We start from the raw sequence: 20,908 nt of genomic DNA, 5'->3' as shown, positions 1-20,908 counted from the left end.
AAGGCCCTACAGAGGAATTCCAGCTGGGTCGATCCCTGCACTTCCTACAGTCAGGAGTGACTATGGGCCTAAACTTAGGATCCATAAAGGTCAAAATTTCGGCCCTATCCATTTTTCTCTCAAAAAGAACTGGCTTCACTGCCTGAAGGTCAGACGTTGTTACGGTGGTGCTGCATATTCAGCCTCTTTTTGTGCCACCAGTGGCACCTTGGGATCTTAACGTTGTGTTGGATTTCCTGAAATCCCACTGGTTTGAGCCACTTAAGACCGTGGAGCTAAAATATCTCACGTGGAAAGTGGTCATGCTATTGGCCTTAGCTTCGGCTAGGCGTGTGTCAGAATTGGTGGCTTTGTCATGTAAAAGCCCCCATCTGATCTTCCATATGGAGAGGGCAGAATTGAGGACTCGTCCCCAATTTCTCCCTAAGGTGGTATCGTTTCATTTGAACCAACCTATTGTGGTGCCTGCTGCTACTCGGGACTTGGAGGATTCCAAGTTGCTGGACGTAGGCCGGGTTTTGAAAATGTATGTTTCCAGAACGGCGGGAGTCAGAAAATCTGACTCGCTGTTTATTCTGTATGCAGCCAACAACGTTGGCGCTCCTGCTTCGAAGCAGACTATTGCTCGCTGGATCTCTAGCACGATTCAGCTGGCTCACTCTGCGGCTGGATTGCCACATCCAAAATCAGTAAAAGCCCATTCCACAAGGAAGGTGGGCTCTTCTTGGGCTGCTGCCCGAGGGGTCTCGGCTTTACAGTTTGCCGAGCTGCTACTTGGTCGGGTTCAAACACATTTGCTAAGTTCTACAAGTTTGATACCCTGGCTGAGGAGGACCTTGAGTTGCTCATGCGGTGCTGCAGAGTCATCCGCACTCTCCCGCCCGTTTGGGAGCTTTGGTATAATCCCCATGGTCCTTACGGAGTTCCCAGCATCCACTAGGACGTCAGAGAAAATAAGAATTTACTCACCGGTAATTCTATTTCTCGTAGTCCGTAGTGGATGCTGGGCGCCCGTCCCAAGTGCGGACTTTCTGCAATACATGTATATAGTTATTGCTTAACTAAAGGGTTATTGTTATGAGCCATCCGTTGAATGAGGCTCATTTGTTGTTCATACTGTTAACTGGGTATGGTTATCACAAGTTGTACAGTGTGATTGGTGTGGCTGGTATGAGTCTTACCCTGGATTCCAAATCCTTTCCTTGTTGTATCAGCTCTTCCGGGCACAGTTTCCCTAACTGAGGTCTGGAGGAGGGGCATAGAGGGAGGAGCCAGTGCACACCAGATAGTACCTAATCTTTCTTTTAGAGTGCCCAGTCTCCTGCGGAGCCCGTCTATTCCCCATGGTCCTTACGGAGTTCCCAGCATCCACTACGGACTACGAGAAATAGAATTACCGGTGAGTAAATTCTTATTTTCTCCAACTTCTCCCTTCATTTCTCCTTCTCCCTTCATTTCTCCTCCTCCCTTCATTTCTCCTCCTTCTCCTTCATTTCTCCTCCTTCTCCTTCTCCCTTCATTTCTCCTCCTTCTCCCTTCATTTCTCCTCCTTCTCCCTTCATTTCTCCTCCTTCTCCTTCTCCCTTCATTTCTCCTCCTTCTCCTTCTCCCTTCATTTCTCCTCCTTCTCCCTTCATTTCTCCTCCTTCTCCTTCTCCCTTCATTTCTCCTCCTTCTCCTTCTCCCATCTCCTTCCTTTCTCCTTTTTAGCAGCAGCTGTGGCAGATGCTTTATTAGTATTGTTTTTATTTTCTCCATACCGCACAAGCATCTAGAAACGGTTAGGTTAAGTTTAGTCAAAGAAATGTTTCGGGAGTGGGTCTTGTGGACCAGTGTGTGGCGATGTACCCACACAAATGCAACAGCAGCAGATTCGTGTGTACTTTAACTTTCTTCATGTTCGAATAAGTCCATGATTGCTGTATCTAACGTATAGATTCACTGTCAAGAATCAGTTGGATTTCAAAGCATCCATTGCTGGAGCTTTGATCATTGCTGGCCCTGTGGAGCAACATCAAAGAAGACAAAATGATACATTGCCTCCATTGAACGTGCAGAGAGAGTTAGATTTTGGGTGGGTTATTTCGTTTCTTTGCAGGGTAAATTCTGGCTACTTTTACTTTTACACTGCAATTTAATTTCAGTTTGAACACACCACACCCAACAAAGCCCTTTGCTAGCTCGCTGCACTCGCCACAGGTTCTATTCCCACTCTGTGGGTGTCGTAGGAATAAATCCTGTGGATCGACATTCCGACTGCCAGCATTCTGAGCGCTCCGGATTCCGGCATTGGCATGGTGACTGCCAGGATCCCGAGTGGCGGTCACATGACTGCATACCCTCCCTCTACGTGGCTTATTGAGGCAAGCTGTACGAGAACACATCTGTACACCCAAAAAAATAAAATAACTTGCAATAATAAAACATAATAAAAAAAAAAAAATTGTTCCACTTGAAGTCTTATAAAAATATATATGTATGTTTTTAAATGTATTATATTTACTTTCTTAAGGGTGAATATATTGCCACAGTGAAAGGATTATGCCTCTTGGTGTATTACTTACGAAATAAAAAGTATTTTAGGTAAGAATTCATACACATAGCATTCCTTAAGGTTAAGTGTTTTTGAAGAAATGCAATTGTTACTGTATTTTGAATGTGGTATATACGTGTATTTCTCGAACGTCCTAGTGGATGCTGGGGACTCCGTAAGGACCATGGGGAATAGACCGGCTCCGCAGGAGACTGGGCACTCTAAGAAAGAATTAGGAATACTGGTGTTCACTGGCTCCTCCTCCTCTATGCCCCTCCTCCAGACCTCAGAATCTGTGCCCGGACGGAGCTGGGTTAATTTTAGTGAGCTCTCCTGAGCTTGCTAATAAGAAAGTATATAAGTTAGGTTTTTTATTTTCAGAGAGCTTCTGCTGGCAACAGATTCTCTGCTACGTGGGACTGAGGGGAGAGAAGCAAACCTACTAACTGTGGCTAGGTTGCGCTTCTTAGGCTACTGGACACCATTAGCTCCAGAGGGATCGAACACAGGAACTTAACCTTGGTTGTCCGGCCCTTCTCGCCGCGCCGCCGTCCCCCTCGCAGAGCCAGAAGCCGGCGGGTGAAGCATAAAGACGTCAAAATCGGCGGCAGAAGACTCCTGTCTTCATAATCGGTAGCGCACAGCACTGCAGCTGTGCGCCATTGCTCCCACATTACACCCACACACTCCGGTCACTGTAGGGTGCAGGGCGCAGGGGGGGGCGCCCTGGCCAGCAATTGAGTACCTCCTGGCAAAATAGGGCATATATACAGCTGGGCACTGTATATATGCATGAGCCCCCGCTATTATTTTACACAAAATCGCGGGACAGAATCCCGCCGCTGAGGGGACGGGGCTTCTTCCTCAGCACTTACCAGCGCCATTTTCTCTCCACAGCTCCGCTGAGAGGAAGCTACGCAGGCTCTCCCCTGCAGAAGTACGATAGAAGAGGGTGAAGAGAGGGGGGGGCACATAAATTTGGCGTAAAAACAATATATACAGCAGCTACTGGGTTAACACTAAGTTACTGTGTGATTCCTGGGTCATATAGCGCTGGGGTGTGTGCTGGCATACTCTGTCTCTCCAAAGGGCCTTGTGGGGGAACGGTCTTCAAATAGAGCATCCCCTGTGTGTGTGGTGTGTGGGTACGTGTGTGTCGACATGTCTGAGGTAAAAGGCTCCCCTAAGGAGGAGATGGAGCTAATGTGTGTGAGAGGGTGTCTCCGTCGACAACGCCGACACCTGTATGGATATGTGTAAATGCTAAGGTGAATTTATTGCACAAAAGATTAGAGAACAGACAGGAAATCTACCCATGTCTGTCCCTCTGTCACAGAGACCTTCGGTGTCTCTCAATGCTCACTATCCAAAATAATAAACACTTATGTCGACACGGAGGTTGACTCCAGTGTCGACTACGATAATGCAAAGTTACAGCCAAAATGGCAGAAAAGTATTCAATATATGATTATTGTAATAAAAGATGATTTGCATATCACTGATGACTCATCTGTCCCTGACACAAGGGTACACATGTGTAAGGGGAAGAAAGCTGAGGTAAATTTCCATCCTCTCATGATGGAAAAGAGCGGTAATCTCCAGACCAGAGACTGCAGCTTCACACAAAGAATTCTCAGGCAGTATCCTTTCCCCACTAGGGCCAGGATACGATGGGAATCTTCCCCTAGGGTGTCACGTTTGCCCAAAAGGTAGCCCTGTCGTAACAGCTATTCTCAGGGAACCTGCAGATAGCGTGCACATTCTGGTACACTACTCAGACCGGCGATTGTGTCGACATGGGTTTATAGTGCTGTGGCAGCGTGGACAGGTACCTTATCAGCAGAGATTGAGACCCTAGTATGTAGATATGTATATATATATATATATATATATATATATATTAAATATGCTGTCCAATAAAGTAAAAAATTTGAGTAGCTTTCAAACACACCAAACCTCAAGCATTGCGGTCTATCAAGACCCAAAAATGAGAGGTTGGAAGAATACACCACATCAACAATACCAAAGGAGAAACCACCCGGTACCACAACCAACTACGTACACACCACGCTTAGGAAGATTCACCACGAATAACAGGTTCTCCCCTACAGAGACATGAATCCAACAGTGATTCGGATTTTTTATCTCCAGACCCCCACAGAGAATATCCCCCATCTCAAAAGAGAACATTCTTCAGGGAACGGTTCAAGAATTCTCCACCAACAAAAAGAACATTCCAAGAAGAAGAGGTACTCGGGGCAGAGGGCGGATAAGATGCAAAGAGAAAATACCAGCCAGTTTAGACGCTAGTTCTAATGGCATATTTAATCTTTCCCGACATCATTTGACTCAGTCTGAGACCCTACTTTTAAGTAAGGGATTGAAGTTTGCACCCAGCAACCAAATGAATAAGTTCAACACGTTCATTGATCTCAATAAATTCACAAGAACTCTCACACTCAAAAGACATTTTGCTAAAAAAAACTCTGAAACTACTTTTCCTACAGAGTCCAAATCAGGGTTAAAGAGGGAATCAAAATACTATCCGTTGGAATCGAAAGGACATCATATAACTGTTTTCCACAATTTGGTCAAAAAAGATCTCTGTGATCAAGACTTGTTACCCATCAAATCCAGTAACTTGAAGAATAAGGAGAAACAAACTCTAAAAGAACTCCAAAAAAAATCAGGAGATTATTATTAAACAAGCCGACAAGGGAAGAGGAGTAGTAATTCTAGACAGATCGGACTACATTAAAGAGTCATCACGTCTCTTCAGCGATACCGATTCCTACAGGAAACTCCAACATGATCCCACTGCACAATACACAGATGAATTAAGAACCATGTTGGTGCATTACTTACGCTGTCAGGTATTGGATAAAGATGAATACCAGTTTTTGATGACATCCTCTCCAGTCATCCCAATATTTTACTTCCTCCCAAAAATACATAAGAATCTCCAAAATCCCCCAGGTAGACCAATCATCGCAGGAATTGACTCACTCACATCCCACCTGTCTAAATAGATTGACGTCTTTTTAAGCAAATATGTCACCAAGTTACCATCTTACCTTAAATACACCAAATGTGTACTAAATTTACTCAAAAACAGCACATGGAAAGAAACATACATGTGGGTCACAATTGATGTTGAGAGTCTATACACATGCATTATCCACGATATCGTAGTCTCAGCTTGCAAATTTTTTTTGGATTGAGACACAAGTGACGCAGGTACACAAAGAAGCCATATGTGATTTCATTCGGTTTATTTAAGTCCTAATTATTTCAAATTTCAAGACTTTTTTTCTGCAAATACGTGACACAGCTATGGGGACTATTTTTGCCCCTAGCTTCGCAAATTTACTGATGGGGAGCTGGGAGGAAGAACATATTTATTCCAATAATCCTTTCCTCGACCAACTAGTACTATATAGAAGATATATAGACGACATCATTATTATATGGGACGGAACTGAATCATCCTTCTTGCAGTTCTTCCGGAACATTTAATCGAACCAATTCAACCTCAAATTCCCAGAAAAACATGACAAATTACAAATAGAGTTTCTCGATCTGATACTCTCCGCGAAAGAATCAAAAATAATCACCCGCAACTACATCAAAAAGGTTGACACTAACAGTTATTTGCATTTCAAAAGCTGTCATCAAAAAAGCTGGAAAACCAATATTCCCTACTCTCAATTTCACCGTGTCCAAAGAAATTGTAGTCTAAAAGAGGACCAAGACGTACAATTGAAAATCTACGCTGATCGCTTCAAAGAAAGAGATTACCCCGAGGATGTTATCGAGAAAGCTCTCAGAAAAACTAGGACTACACCTGAACCACAGAGGGAGAAGGTGTTACGATCCTGATGCTCAGGACAGGGGAGATCTTATGTAGTGAGTCCTGAGCACCAAGACGGAATGCTGGGATTGGGAAATGGGAAGGAAATAGACCCTAGCACCCTACCTCCGTTGTCTTACCCGTGTTATCAATTCACGCCTGAACGACTATGGTTTCTTGGGCCCATGGCAGCCGCGTTTGAAGGGCGGATTAGGTCTGCCCAACTCCGATGCCCCCTCAGGTCTTAAAGAGAGACAAGGCGTGAACTGAGACAGGGTAATAACAAGGGGACCTCTAACTGAAACAACCACGCTAGGGGCTATAAACTACCTAAAAACTAAACGTATGTGCGGCACGCCGCCAAAGGAAAAGAACTACAAAGAAACCACTGTCCACTCCCCCACACGGCACCGCCGAGTTCCGAGGAGGACAGTGAAAGCGGAAACCTCCGCAAATGCACCAATTCACAGAGAAGTAAACACTAAGCGGCATAGGCCGCAACACGCGGCAGAAGCCGCTACTCACGAAACCGGGCGAGAACCCCAGATGACAGAAACTGGTTCGCAAGGACTAGAAGGATTCCCAGGACCGGCTTCGGACCTCCAAAGTACCAGAGGGCAGGGAGCAAGATCCACCAAACACAGCTGACAGGAACAGAGTTCTGCAAGGCAGGAACAGCATACAAGAAGCTATCACCGGCGGGGCTTCAGTGTGCTGGCTCACATAAAAAGGCCCTGCTGGCCAATAACAGAAGGGCCAGCAGGACCAGCCCCTAATTACTAGTTGCCGTGCAGCTGCCCTGCTGCACGAGCAACCTAATTAACTATTCTTAGCAACGGGGAACGCGGTCCACCTGTGGCGTCCCCGTTGCTATGCACCCGGCGGCCCTGCACGCACGGCGTCCTGCGTTGCCAGGGACCCGGCGGCTATCGTGCGCACGGCGTCCTGGCGTTGCTAGGCGCCGTGCGGGGGACAGGGAAGGAGAGAGGCGCGGCGGCCGTGACCGCTGCTCAGTCAGGGCACGGCCGAAGACCGCCGCGCCTAACAGAAGGAAGTCAAAGTGATGGAAAAAGGGTTTTCAGTCCCTTTCGTCACAACCTACAGCTGTCTCGAAAAAGTAATCTGCCAGTCCCTCAACAAACACTGGAACATTTTACTGGTGGACACAGTTCTAAGAGATGTCCTACCTCCTCGCCCTAAAGTTGTGTACAGAAAAACAAATAACCTGAAAGATATTGTAGCACCACGTTTATTAAAATCCACGACATCCAACCAAACGAGATTATGTCAAGGTTGTTTCAAATGTGGAAGCTGCAATATCTGCAAACTGGTACACAGAAACCGAAAAATGTTCTCAAATAGCGATAATTCTCGGGAATACATCATTAAACATTTTATAACAATGGTTATTTACCTCTTGGAATGCACATGCGGATTGAAGTACGTCGTCAAGACAAAACGAGTATTAAAATTGCGTATCCAGGAACATACGCGCAACATCAAAAATAAAATTACCACACGCAATCTACAGACACTTTCACAAAATTCATCACTCAAACTCTGAAGAACTGACCTTTTAAAGGTATTGAAATTGTAAACCTTGGAGAAAGAGGTGGAGACATTTTGACCAAGCTATCCAGGAGAGAAATGTTTTGGATCTTCGAATTAAAGACACTTGCACCATCTGGATTCAACGAAGGATTCGAGATTGCCCCATTTCTATAATTCATTTACTTTTCACCCATTAAGTTTCACTAGTCACTTCACATCACAATATTCACAATTTTTTTAAATGTATAATAACCTACAATATTCTTATATATTATTTATATCCTCATATTTTTTCTTATATATTCTCATATATTCTTACTATAATATTAAGTTTTGAACACTCATAAATATCAACAAATACTATACTTATTCCATTATCACTATTATCAGACTAAGTCCATCACTATTACCGTCAGCATTTATGTTGAACTTAAGATATTTTCACTTCTTCCTTTCAGAATATGTATAAAATTATATGGCTATTGAACTTTTCGTAAAAGCCGTTCGTTCCATTACATGGCTAAGAGCAATAATATAAAGCTGGAAACGGCTAAAGAAGATGGCCGTGCGTGTCATCATCCCGGAACTAACTTTCTTTGTATACTTAAACTGTGGTTGCCCTCCTAAGCCGGACCGGAAGCAATGCTATTCATACATCAAAGGCTATGTGGTGCGTTCCACATGGGAAGCCACCGCCAACACTACTTCCGCCAGGGCCTGGCGGAAGTGACACGGATGCGTTCCACAGTGCGGTTCATTCCAAAAAGGCGCGACATCGCTCTCCACAAACGCCGGCCGGAAGTGACGTATTTGCGGTTCAATATGCAGTCCACGGCCATTTTAAGAACCGCTTATAGACTCCAATGTAATGTTTTACTTACTATTTAATGTTTAAAGGTTATTATGAATATGCCTATGTTATTACCTATGCATATCACTCATTGTTTTTCCCAAGGCATGATTACCTATTGCATTAGTCACAGGAAGTGATGTGACATTTCCTGTTTGTCATGTGACTACTTTTCAACTCCATAAATATCCTGCTTTGCTCCCATCATGTATCCCCTGGAAGAAGTCCTCTGCTAAAGGACGAAACGCGTTGGGATTGGGATTTGATGCTCACCCGATACTTCTAACATTGGACAGATAAGCCGTTTTTATGTTTTTATCTCGTACGTATGCTACCTGCATTTGCTACAGGATTTTAAATTGAACATCTGGTTATGGAACTGTGATTTGCTGTTCACACGACTTTTCCAATTATGGATAGATAAGCTACATATTTGTTTTTATCTTGTACGTTTGCTACCTGCATTTGTGTCAGGATTGCTACATTAAATTTTGTTTTTATTTGTATTCTGTTAAATTTCTGTATAGCTATTGGGACTAGCAAGGTTCCTAATTTCAGTCTTATGTGCTTTTCAACTCTGTGATAACAGTACACACTGTTTTTCTTTTGTTTTCTAATTTACATGTCCTTAAGTGTCAACCGACCAAAGCTGCCCTCAAGGAGCCAAGTTGTTCGTTTTTTAAATTTTGCACTTTATACACCTCACAGGGTGAACTGGCTATACAATAATATCTCAATATACAAACACTATCAGGCGCTCTATTGCACTCTGTTTTATATATATTTCTCTGACGTCCTAAGTGGATGCTGGGACTCCGTAAGGACCATGGGGATTAGCGGCTCCGCAGGAGACTGGGCACAACTAAAGAAAGCTTTAGGACTACCTGGTGTGCACTGGCTCCTCCCACTAAGACCCTCCTCCAGACCTCAGTTAGATTCTTGTGCTCGGCTGAGCTGGATGCATACTAGGGGCTCTCCTGAGCTCCTAGAAAGAAAGTATATTTTAGGTTTTTTATTTTACAGTGAGATCTGCTGGCAACAGACTCACTGCAGCGAGGGACTAAGGGGAGAAGAAGCGAACCTACCTAACTGGTGGTAGCTTGGGCTTCTTAGGCTACTGGACACCATTAGCTCCAGAGGGATCGACCGCATGGAACCAGCCATTGATGTTCGGTCCCGGAGCCGCGCCGCCGGCCCCCTTACAGAGCCAGAAGCAAGAAGTGTTCCGGAAAATCGGCGGCAGAAGACTTCAGTCTTCACCAAGGTAGCGCACAGCACTGCAGCTGTGCGCCATTGCTCCTCATGCACACCTCACACTCCGGTCATTGATAGGTGCAGGGCGCTGGGGGGGGGGGCGCCCCGGGGCAGCAATATAAACACCTTGCCTGGCAAAATCATCGCAATATATAGCTCCAGAGGCTATATATGTGATATATACCCCTGCCAGAATCCATAAAAAAGCGGGAGAAAAGTCAGCGAAAAAGGGGCGGAGCTATCTCCCTCAGCACACTGGCGCCATTTTCTCTTCACAGTGCAGCTGGAAGACAGCTCCCCAGGCTCTCCCCTGTAGTTTTCAGGCTCAAAGGGTTAAAAAGAGAGGGGGGTCACTAAATTTAGGCGCAATATTGTTTATACAAGCAGCTATTGGGGGAAAAATCACTCAGTTATAGTGTTAATCCCTGCATTATATAGCGCTCTGGTGTGTGCTGGCATACTCTCTCTCTGTCTCCCCAAAGGACTTTGTGGGGTCCTGTCCTCAGTCAGAGCATTCCCTGTGTGTGTGCTGTGTGTCGGTACGGCTGTGTCGACATGTGGGATGAGGAAGGTTACGTGGAGGTGGAGCAGAGGCCGATAAATGGGATGTCGCCCCCTGTGGGGCCGACACCAGAGTGGATGGATAGGTGGAAGGTATTAACCGACAATGTCAACTCCTTACATAGAAGGCTGGATGACGTAAAACAGCTGTGGGACAGCCGGCTTCTCAGCCCGCGCCTGCCCAGGCGTCTCAAAGGCCATCAGGGGCTCAAAAAAGCGCCCGTTACCTCAGATGGCAGACACAGATGTCGACACGGAGTCTGACTCCAGTGTTGATGAGGTTGAAACATATACACAATCCACTAGGAACATCCGTTACATGATCTCGGCAATGAAAAATGTGTTACGCATTTCTGACATGAACCCAAGTACCACATAAAAGGGGTTTTATTTTTGGGGAGAAAAAGCAGCCAGTGTTTTGTTCCCCCATCAGATGAATGAATGAAGTGTGTAAAGTAGCGTGGGTTCCCCCGATAAGAAACTGGTAATTTCTAAAAAGTTACTGATGGCGTACCCTTTCCCGCCAGAGGATAGGTCACGTTGGGAGATATCCCTTAGGGTGGATAAGGCGCTCACACGTTTGTCAAAAAAGGTGGCACTGCCGTCTTAGGATACGGCCACCTTGAAGGAGCCTGCTGATAAAAAGCAGGAGGCTATCCTGAAGTCTGTATATACACACTCAGGTTATATACTGAGACCTGCAATTGCCTCAGCATAAATAGTGCTGCTGCAGCGTGGTCTGATATCCAGTCAGATAATATTAATACTCTAAGACAGGGATAATAGTTTGCTAACATAGAGCATATTAAAGACGTCGTCTTAGATATAAAGGATGCACAGAGGGATATTTGCCGGCTGGCATCCAGAATTAAGGCAATGTCCATTCTGCCAGGAGGGTATTAGAAACCCGGCAGTGGACAGGTGATGCTGCCTATAAAAGGCACATGGAGATTCTGCCTTATAAGGGTGAGGAATTGTTTGGGGGTGGTCTCTGGGACCTCGTATCCACAGCAACAGCTGGGAAGAAAAATTTTTACCTCAGGTTTCTTCACAGCCTAAGGAAGCACTGTATTTTCACGTACAGTCCTTTCGGCTTCAGAAAAGTAAGCGGGTCAAAGGTGCTTCCTTTCTGCACAGAGACGAGGGAAGAGGGAAAAAGCTGCACCAGCAGCCAGTTCCCAGGATCAAAAATCTTCCCCCGCTTCCTCTGAGTTCACCGCATGACGTTGGGGCTCCACAGGTGGAGACAGGTGCGGTAGGGGCGCGTCTCGGGAACTTCAGGGACCAGTGGGCTTGCCCACAGGTGGATCCCTAGGTTCTGCAAATAGTATCACAGGGATACAGGCTGGAGTTCGAGGCGACTCCCCCTCGCCGTTACCTCACATCAGCCTTGCCTGCTGCCCTCGGAGAAAGGTAGTACTGGCGGCAATTCACAAGCTGTACTTCCAGCAGGTGAAATCAAGGTACCCCTCCTTCAACAAGGCCGGGGTTACTATTCCAAAATGTTGTGGTACCGAAACCAGACGGTTCGGTGAGACCCATTCTAAAATTGAAAGCCTTGAACACTTATATACAAAGGTTCAAGTTCAAAATGGAATCGCTCAGGGCGATTATTGCAAGCCTGGAGAATTTCATGGTATCACTGGACATCAAGGATGCTTACCTGCATGTCCCTATTTACCCTCTTCACCAGGAGTACCTCAAAATTGTGGTACAGGATTGTCATTACCAATTCCAGACGTTGCCGTTGGTCTGTCCCCGGCACCGAGGTATTTACCAAGGTAATGGCCGAAATAATTATCCTGTACTTGGACGATCTCCTTATAAAGGCGAGGTCCAGGGAGCAGTTGTTCGGCGGAGTAGCACTATCTCGGGAAGTGCTACAACAGCACGGCTGGATTCTGAATATTCCAAAGTCGCAGCTGGTTCCTACGACACGTCTACTGTTCCTGGGTATGGTTCTGGACACAGAACAGGATAAAAAGGGTTTCGCCTGGAGGAGAAGTCCAAGGAGTTGTCGTCTCTAGACAGAGACCTCCTAATACGTATACAGGTGTCGGTGCATCAATGCATGCGAGCCCTGGGAAGGATGGTAGCTTCTTACGAAGAAATTCCATTCGCCAGGTCCCATGCAAGGATTTTTCCAGTGGGATCTGTTGGACAAGTGGTTCGGGTCGCATCTTCAGATGCATCGGCGGATAACCCTGTCTCCAAGGGCCAGGGTGTCGCTGTTGTGGTGGCTGCAGAGTGCTCATTTTCAAGGGGGCCGCAGATTCGGCATACAGGACTGGGTCCTGGTGACCACGGATGCCAGCCTTCGAGGCTGGGGGGCAGTCACACAGGGAAGAAACTTCCAAGGCTATGGAAAAGTCAGGAGACTTCCCTACACATAAATATTCTGGAACTAAGGGCCATTTACAATGCCCTAAGTCAGGCTAGACCCCTGCTTCAACACCGGCCGGTGCTGATCCAGTCAGACAACATCACGGCGGTCGCTCATGTAAACCGACAGGGTGGCACAAGAAGCAGGATGGCGATGGCAGAAGCCACAAGGATTCTCCGATGGGCGGAAAATCATGTGTTAGCACTGTCGGCAGTGTTCATTCCCGGAGTGGACAACTGAGAAGCAGACTTTCTCAGAAGACACGACCTCCACCCAGGAGAGTGGGGACTTCATCCAGAAATTTTCCAAATGATTGTACACCGTTGGGAAAGGCCACAGGTGGACATGATGGCGTCCCGCCTCAACAAAAAGCTACAAAGATATTGCGCCAGGTCAAGGGACCCTCAGGCGATAGCTGTGGACGCTCTGGTAACACCGTGGGTGTACCAGTCGGTGTATGTGTTCCCTTCTCTGCCTCTCTTACCCAGGGTAATGAGAATAATTAGAAGGAGAGGAGTAAGAACTATACTCATTGTTCCGGGTTGGCCAAGAAGAGCTTGGTAACCAGAACTCCAAGAAATGATCGCAGAGGACCCATGGCCTCTGCCGCTCAGACAGGACCTGCTGCAGCAGGGGCCCTGTCTGTTCCAAGACGTACCGCGGCTGCGTTTGACGGCATGGCGGTTGAACGCCGGATCCTGAAGGAATAGGGCATTCCGGAGGAAGTTATCCCTACGCTATTTAAAGCTAGGAAAGAAGTGAACGCAAACCATTATCACCGCATATGGTGGAAATATGTTGCGTGCTGGGAGGCCAGGAAGGCCCCAAAGGAGAAATTTCAGCTAGGTCGATTTCTGCACTTCCTACAGTCAGAGGTGACTATGGGCCTAAAATGGGGTTCCATGAAGGTCCAGATTTCGGCTCTATCGATTTTCTTCCAAAATAGAACTGGCTTCACTGCCTGAAGTTCGGACTTTTGTTAAGGGAGTGCTGCATAGTCAGCCCCGTTTGTGCCTCAAGTAGCACCGTGGGATCTCAACGTGGTGTTGGATTTCCTGAAGTCGCATTGGGTTGAGCCACTTAAATCCGTGGAGCTACAATACCTCACGTGGACAGTGGTCATGCTGTGGGCCGTGGCATCGGCCAGGCGTGTATCAGAATTGGCGGCTTTGTCATACAAAAGCCCTTATCTGTATTTTATATGGATAAGGCGGAATTGAGGACTCGTTCCCAATTCCTTCCTAAGGTGGTATCAGTTTTTCATGTGAACCAACCTATTGTGGTGCCTGCGGCTACTTGGGACTTGGAGGATTCCAAGTTACTGGACGTAGTCAGGGCCTTGAAAAGTATATGTTTCCAGGACGGCTGGAGTCAGGAAAACTGACTCGCTATTTATCCTGTATGCACCCAACAAGCTGGGTGCTCCTGCTTCTAAGCAGACTATTGCTCGCTGGATCTGTAGCACGATTAAACTTGCACATGCTGCGGCTGGACTGCCGCACCCTAAATCTGTAAAAGCCCATTCCACGAGGAAAGTGGGCTCTTCTTGGGCGGCTGCCCGAGGGGTCTCGGCTTTACAACTTTGCCGAGCTGTTACTTGGTCGGTTTCGAACATTTTTGCAACAGTCTACAAGTTTGATACCCTGGCTGAGGAGGACCTAGAGTTTGCTCAGTCGGTGCTGCAGAGTCATCCGCACTCTCCCGCCCGTTTGGGAGCTTTGGTATAATCCCCATGGTCCTTACGGAGTCCCAGCATCCACTTAGGACGTCAGAGAAAATAAGATTTTACTCACCGGTAAATCTATTTCTCGTAGTCCGTAGTGGATGCTGGGCGCCCATCCCAAGTGCGGATTGTCTGCAATACTTGTTTATAGTTATTGCCTAACTAAAGGGTTATTGTTGAGCCATCTGTTGAGAGGCTCAGTTATATTTCATACTGTTAACTGGGTATAGTATCACGAGTTATACGGTGTGATTGGTGTGGCTGGTATGAGTCTTACCCGGGATTCAAAATCCTTCCTATTTGTGTCAGCTCTTCCGGACACAGTATCCTAACTGAGGTCTGGAGGAGGGTCTTAGTGGGAGGAGCCAGTGCACACCAGGTAGTCCTAAAGCTTTCTTTAGTTGTGCCCAGTCTCCTGTGGAGCCGCTAATCCCCATGGTCCTTACGGAGTCGCAGCATCCACTACGGACTATGAGAAATAGATTTACCGGTGAGTAAAATCTTATTTTTTATATATATATATATATATATATAATTTTTTTTTTTTATATGTATAATATAGTAAGCGTGGAGACTGCGGCACTCTGTTTCAAATAGGGCTTTTTACTGAAGCATGTTAGAAAATTACAGGATGCCTAGACAAGGCCGACGTTTCGGTGCTGCAAGCACCGTTTTCAAGGCAGGCATGAAATACTGGGTGAAAATAGCTAACAAGACTGACAAACATGGATTTCTTACCTAAATAGGGGAACAGCCATCGCGCCGCTGGAGAGCCGGGACCGGCGTCTGCTTCCGCCCACCGCAGCTGCGTCTGCGTCACTTCCGGTGACGTCAGACGGCTTCCACTCTCGTTACCATGGCAACGCGTCCCGTAGTCACGGCAACGCGTCTAAGTGCCTGGCCGCCTTTGTGAAGCCACTGACTAATCTCCCCGGCCCTCCATGCAGCGTTCTGCCACAAGACACATGGGAACAAATCACAGGGTGTTAAGATGTACAAGTAAACAATAGGCATATATATGCAGTAAAGCATAGACTGTCAATGTAACAGTCAAAAAAGTGCCTTTACAATAAATAATACAAGCCACCTGTAATAATGTAAACTAAAAGAGATGAAGAAAGAAAAGAGAAGAGAAAAGGAAGGAAACGCTAAGTGGCCGAGTTGATATGGCACCATAGCACACAACTCATAAATGACACAAGTGGAGAAATGTCGCTACTAAACCAAGTATGGCAATCCACTCGATCAAGGGACGAAATAATGTAGACTTCAACTTGCGTTGTGCAGGGTTAATGTCCTCCAAAGACGTTCCAGTTGAGGCGTTCATTCATTCCATAGGGGGATACCGTATTCAGAACGTGGATCCACCTACTTTCACATCTGAGTAGCTGGCCGTCACGATCGCCCCCTCGTATTGAGGTGGGAATGTGGTCAATCAGAATATGTTTTAACTGGGCCAACGAATGTCCCTCTGCAAGAAAATGGCGAGCCACCGGTTGATCAGCCACCTTAGATTTAAGTGCCTTATTGATGAATGAACGATGTAAAGCCATACATTCCCGGACGGTGCGAGTGGTCTTCCCCACATAATACTTGTGACAGGGACAGATGATGATATACACCACGTGCGTGGATAAACAGGATAGTGTATGTTTGATCTTGAAACTCCGGTCATTATGTGGGTGTTTAAAGGAACTGCCGGTGATCATATGTGTGCAAGTGGTGCACCTAGGGCACTTGTAGCAACCTGCTGGTTTCGTCATAAAGTGGGGTTGCACTTGGGTTTGCTTGAAACCCGTGATGTCCGTGTGGACCACCATATCTCTGATGTTTTTGCCCCTTGTAAAACATGGCATAGGACGTTTTTGTCTGAAGCATGTTATTTCTTTGTCTGTCGCTACTATGGGCCACAAGGCCCGACTTGCTCTTTGAACGACTTGACTGGAGGTGGTAAAAGCCATTTTCCATTGAATGACTGCTTCATTAGTACGAACTTTGGGACGTAGCAGTTCGCTGCGACTCATAGCTAACACTTCGTCTTTTTGTTGCTTCAAAAGGTTCAAACTATAGCCTCTAGCTAAGAACCTGTCAATTGTAGCGTCGATGCCTTTGGCAGCGGTGGCTGAGTCGTCCGCAATTCTTGCAACCCTCATCTGGAACTTGGGCAAACCTCGTTTGAGGGGTTTGGGATGGTGACTTGATGCTAGCAGTAGGGTATTACTGTCAGTTGGCTTGGAGTATACCTCAGTGTGTAGCTGGCCAGATTCAAGTGTTACCAGTACATCCAAGTAATGTATAGTAGAGCGGCTATGCTGGTGGGTGACCTTAATGGTAGAGTCACGGCGGTTGATGTCCTCAATCATCTGGCCCAGCAGTTCCTCACTCCCTGTCCAAATGATGAACAGATCGTCGATATAGCGCGTATAGGTCAAAATATGTCGCTTGTATTCGTCCTTGTTGAAAAACATCTGGGATTCTACTTGAAACATGAATGTTTGCATAGCTGGGTGCCACGTGACTTCCCATTGCACAACCGGACAGTTGTCTATAGAAGCGTCCATTGTAGATGAAGTAATTTCGAGTTAAGGTTAATTCCAACAGCTGCATAAACAAATCGATATCCAAGTCGTCGATCTGTTGTGATTGATAAAATGACTTGGTTGCCGCAAGGCCCTGGATGTGAGGAATGGATGTATATAGGCTGTTAATGTCCAATGTACACAGTATACTGGCCTCAGGGATGTTACTAATTGCTGAAAGTTGTTGTAAAAAGTCAGTTGTGTCCTTGATGAGAGTTGGTTGACTGATGACATGAGGTTGTAGAATACAGTCTAAATACATGGAAATTGGATGATACATTTGTGACCATTTGCCACATGTCCCTGACTTGCTTTACCAGTACAGGGCTATTGGCATTGTATTCCGTCACCCATGGAATGATCTCCCTGGGTAGGGTTTTATGGCGCTGCTTGGCCTGTTTCTGAAAATTGCATAGGGCTCTCTTTAGCTTTTTTGAGTTCTGGCAATGCATACCCTCTCTCGCTAAATTTTAGAATCATCTCATCGAGTTGCTCCTCCCGTGTATTCGGGTCGGTGTTATTCCTGCAAACCCTTAACAGTTGGGAGTAGGGCAGACTGCGTATCATCGCTTTAGGGTGGGAGCTCTCTGCTCGGAGCAGGGTATTCCTGTCCGTGGGTTTTTTGTATAAGGATGTCTCAACACGTCCCTCTGTCAACTGAATACAGACATCTAGATAGCAGATGTCTGATTTGCTAAATGCCCAGGTCAATTGGTTGTTTCAAATGCCTGGGATGCACGACTTGTTCCTTCTTTATAGTTGGCGAGACCTTTCCTCACCCACATACGGGCCAACGCCTGAAAATCAGGTGGCCTCTCACCTGTACTTCTCGATTTGTTGTCTACATAATAGTGTGCCTTTGCGGGCTCTATTATGTGGGCAAAACCGAATGCCAATTGAAGGTTCGATTAACTCAACATCGGTCTGCTATTCGGGCAGCCCTGTTAGCAGGGACCAGCGATCAACCAGTGGCCAGGCACTTTGCCACACAGCATCACACGTTGGCCAGCCTGAGATATAGGGCCATTGATCATGTCCCAGCGTCCATAAGAGGTGGTGACCGGGGGAAAAAATTGTTGCAGCTTGAATCTAGGTGGATCTTCCGCCTGGATTGTCTAGCCCCCAAAGGGTTAAATGAGTCCTTTGGACTTATCAACTTCCTTTAGGTTACAATAAATTAAATTAAGAACATAAAAAACAAAGCTAGTCACTTTTCAAAAAGTTCTTTTATCATGCAATTCCCTGCTCATGGGCCAGCTCTTATAGGTTGACTGCCCCGCGCATTTAAAATATGCAGATTAAAATATACAGATTAAATAACATCAGCCTTTGGAACAGGGCAGTTTGCACTAGAGCCGCTCATTCATAACAGCAACACCTTTTTGGTATTTAATAATTGTTTTTCTAAAAGCAGAGCCATGCATGTCCGTCCACCTCCAGTGAATTTTGATTTAATCTAGGAATTAGCTGCACTGGTGAGTTGGACTCATCTCAGGTACAGCCGAGTTAGACCGGGTGTTGTAAAATAATATTTCTCTGACGTCCAAGTGGATGCTGGGAACTCCGTAAGGACCATGGGGAATAGCGGCTCCGCAGGAGACTGGGCACACAAGTAAAAGCTTTAGGACTACCTGGTGTGCACTGGCTCCTCCCCCTATGACCCTCCTCCAAGCCTCAGTTAGATTTTGTGCCCGGCCGAGAAGGGTGCACACTAGGGGCTCTCTTGAGCTTCTTAGTGAAAGTTTAGTTTTAGGTTTTTTATTTTCAGTGAGACCTGCTGGCAACAGGCTCACTGCATCGAGGGACTAAGGGGAGAAGAAGCGAACTCACCTGCGTGCAGAGTGGATTGGGCTTCTTAGGCTACTGGACACCATTAGCTCCAGAGGGACCGAAAACAGGCCCAGCCTCGGAGCTCGGTCCCAGAGCCGCGCCGCCGGCCCCCTTACAGAGCCAGAAGCAAGAAGAGGTCCGGAAAAATCGGCGGCAGAAGACATCAGTCTTCAACAAGGTAGCGCACAGCACTGCAGCTGTGCGCCATTGTTACTCAGGCACACTTCACACTCCGGTCACTGAGGGTGCAGGGCGCTAGGGGGGGGCGCCCTGAGCAGCAATGTAAAACACCTTGGCTGGCATAAATACACCACATATAACCCCCAGGGCTATATGGATGTATTTTAACCCCTGCCAGAACTCACCAAAAAAGCGGGAGAAAAGGCCGCCGAGAAGGGGGCGGAGCCTATCTCCTCAGCACACGGGCGCCATTTTCCATCACAGCTCCGCTGGAAGGACGTCTCCCTGACTCTCCCCTGCAGTCCTGCACTACAGAAAAGGGTAAAAAAGAGAGGGGGGCACTAATTTGGCGCAGTTTTGATACTAACAGCAGCTATAAAGGGAAAAGCACATTTTATAGTGGTATTCCTGTCTATATATAGCGCTCTGGTGTGTGCTGGCATACTCTCCCTCTGTCTCCCCAAAGGGCTAGTGGGGTCCTGTCCTCTATCAGAGCATTCCCTGTGTGTGTGCGGTGTGTCGGTATGATTGTGTCGACATGTTTGAGGAGGAAAATGAGATGGAGGCGGAGCAATTGCCTATTATACAGTTGTCACCCCCTAGGGAGTCGACACCTGAGTGGATGAGCTTATGGAAGGAATTGCGTGACAGTGTCAGCTCTTTACGACAGACAGTTGACGACATGAGACAGCCGGCTACTCAGCTTGTGCCTGTCCAGGGGTCTCAAACGCCATCAGGGGCTTTAAAACGCCCGTTACCTCAAATGACAGACACGGATACTGACTCCAGTGTCGATGATGAGGAGACAAACGTGACTTCCACTAGTTCCACACGTTACATGATTGAAGCAATGAAAAATGTATTGCATATCTCTGATAATACAAGTACCACTAAAAAGGGTATTATGTTTGGTGAGAAAAAACTGCCTGTAGTTTTTCCTGTATCCGAGGAATTAAATGAAGTGTGTGATGAGGCGTGGGTTTCCCCCGATAAAAAACTGATAATTCCTAAAAGGTTATTGGCATCGTACCCTTTCCCGCCAGAGGATAGGGCACGTCGGGAAACACCCCCTAGGGTGGATAAAGCGCTCACACGCTTGTCTAAACAGGTAGCACTACCCTCTCCTGATACGGCCGCCCTAAAGGAACCTGCCGATAGAAAGCTGGAGAATATCCTAAAATGTATATACTCTCACACGGGTGTTATACTGCGACCAGCAATCGCCTCAGCCTGGATGTGCAGTGCGGGCCTGGCGTGGTCGGATTCCCTGACTGAAAATATTGATACCCTAGATAGGGACAGTATATTACTGACTATAGAGCATTTGAAGGATGCATTTCTATATATGCGTGATGCACAGAGGGATATTTGCCGACTGGCATCAAGAGTTAGGGCGCTGTCCATTTCTGCAAGAAGAGGTTTATGGACGCGGCAGTGGTCAGGTGATGCGGATTCTAAAAGGCACATGGAAGTATTGCCTTATAAGGGGGAGGAGTTATTTGGGGTAGGTCTATCAGACCTGGTAGCCACGGCAACTGCTGGAAAATCCACATTTTTACCCCAGGTAGCTTCTCAACCTAAGAAGACGCCGTATTATCAGGCGCAGTCCTTTCG

The 20,908-nt window shown here is 46.6% G+C and overlaps 1 protein-coding gene across 4 annotated transcripts in view; it reads left to right on the top strand.

The window, feature by feature from the left end:
- The window catches only part of WDR75 (WD repeat domain 75), a 1,043,598-nt gene that overhangs the window by 219,163 nt on the left and 803,527 nt on the right, over nt 1–20,908 (top strand). For all 4 annotated transcript variants that reach the window (XM_063934110.1, XM_063934109.1, XM_063934108.1 and 1 more), the window contains exon 6: nt 2,513–2,583. In XM_063934110.1, coding sequence (XP_063790180.1) covers nt 2,513–2,583 — 71 coding nt within the window. The remainder of the gene's footprint in view (nt 1–2,512; nt 2,584–20,908) is intronic.

This window comes from Pseudophryne corroboree, chromosome 7, assembly GCF_028390025.1.
Source record: "Pseudophryne corroboree isolate aPseCor3 chromosome 7, aPseCor3.hap2, whole genome shotgun sequence".
NCBI classification, from domain to species: Eukaryota; Metazoa; Chordata; class Amphibia; order Anura; family Myobatrachidae; genus Pseudophryne; species Pseudophryne corroboree.
The sequence above is the reverse complement of the archived record's forward strand: the minus strand, read 5'-3'. Positions and strand labels throughout refer to the sequence as shown.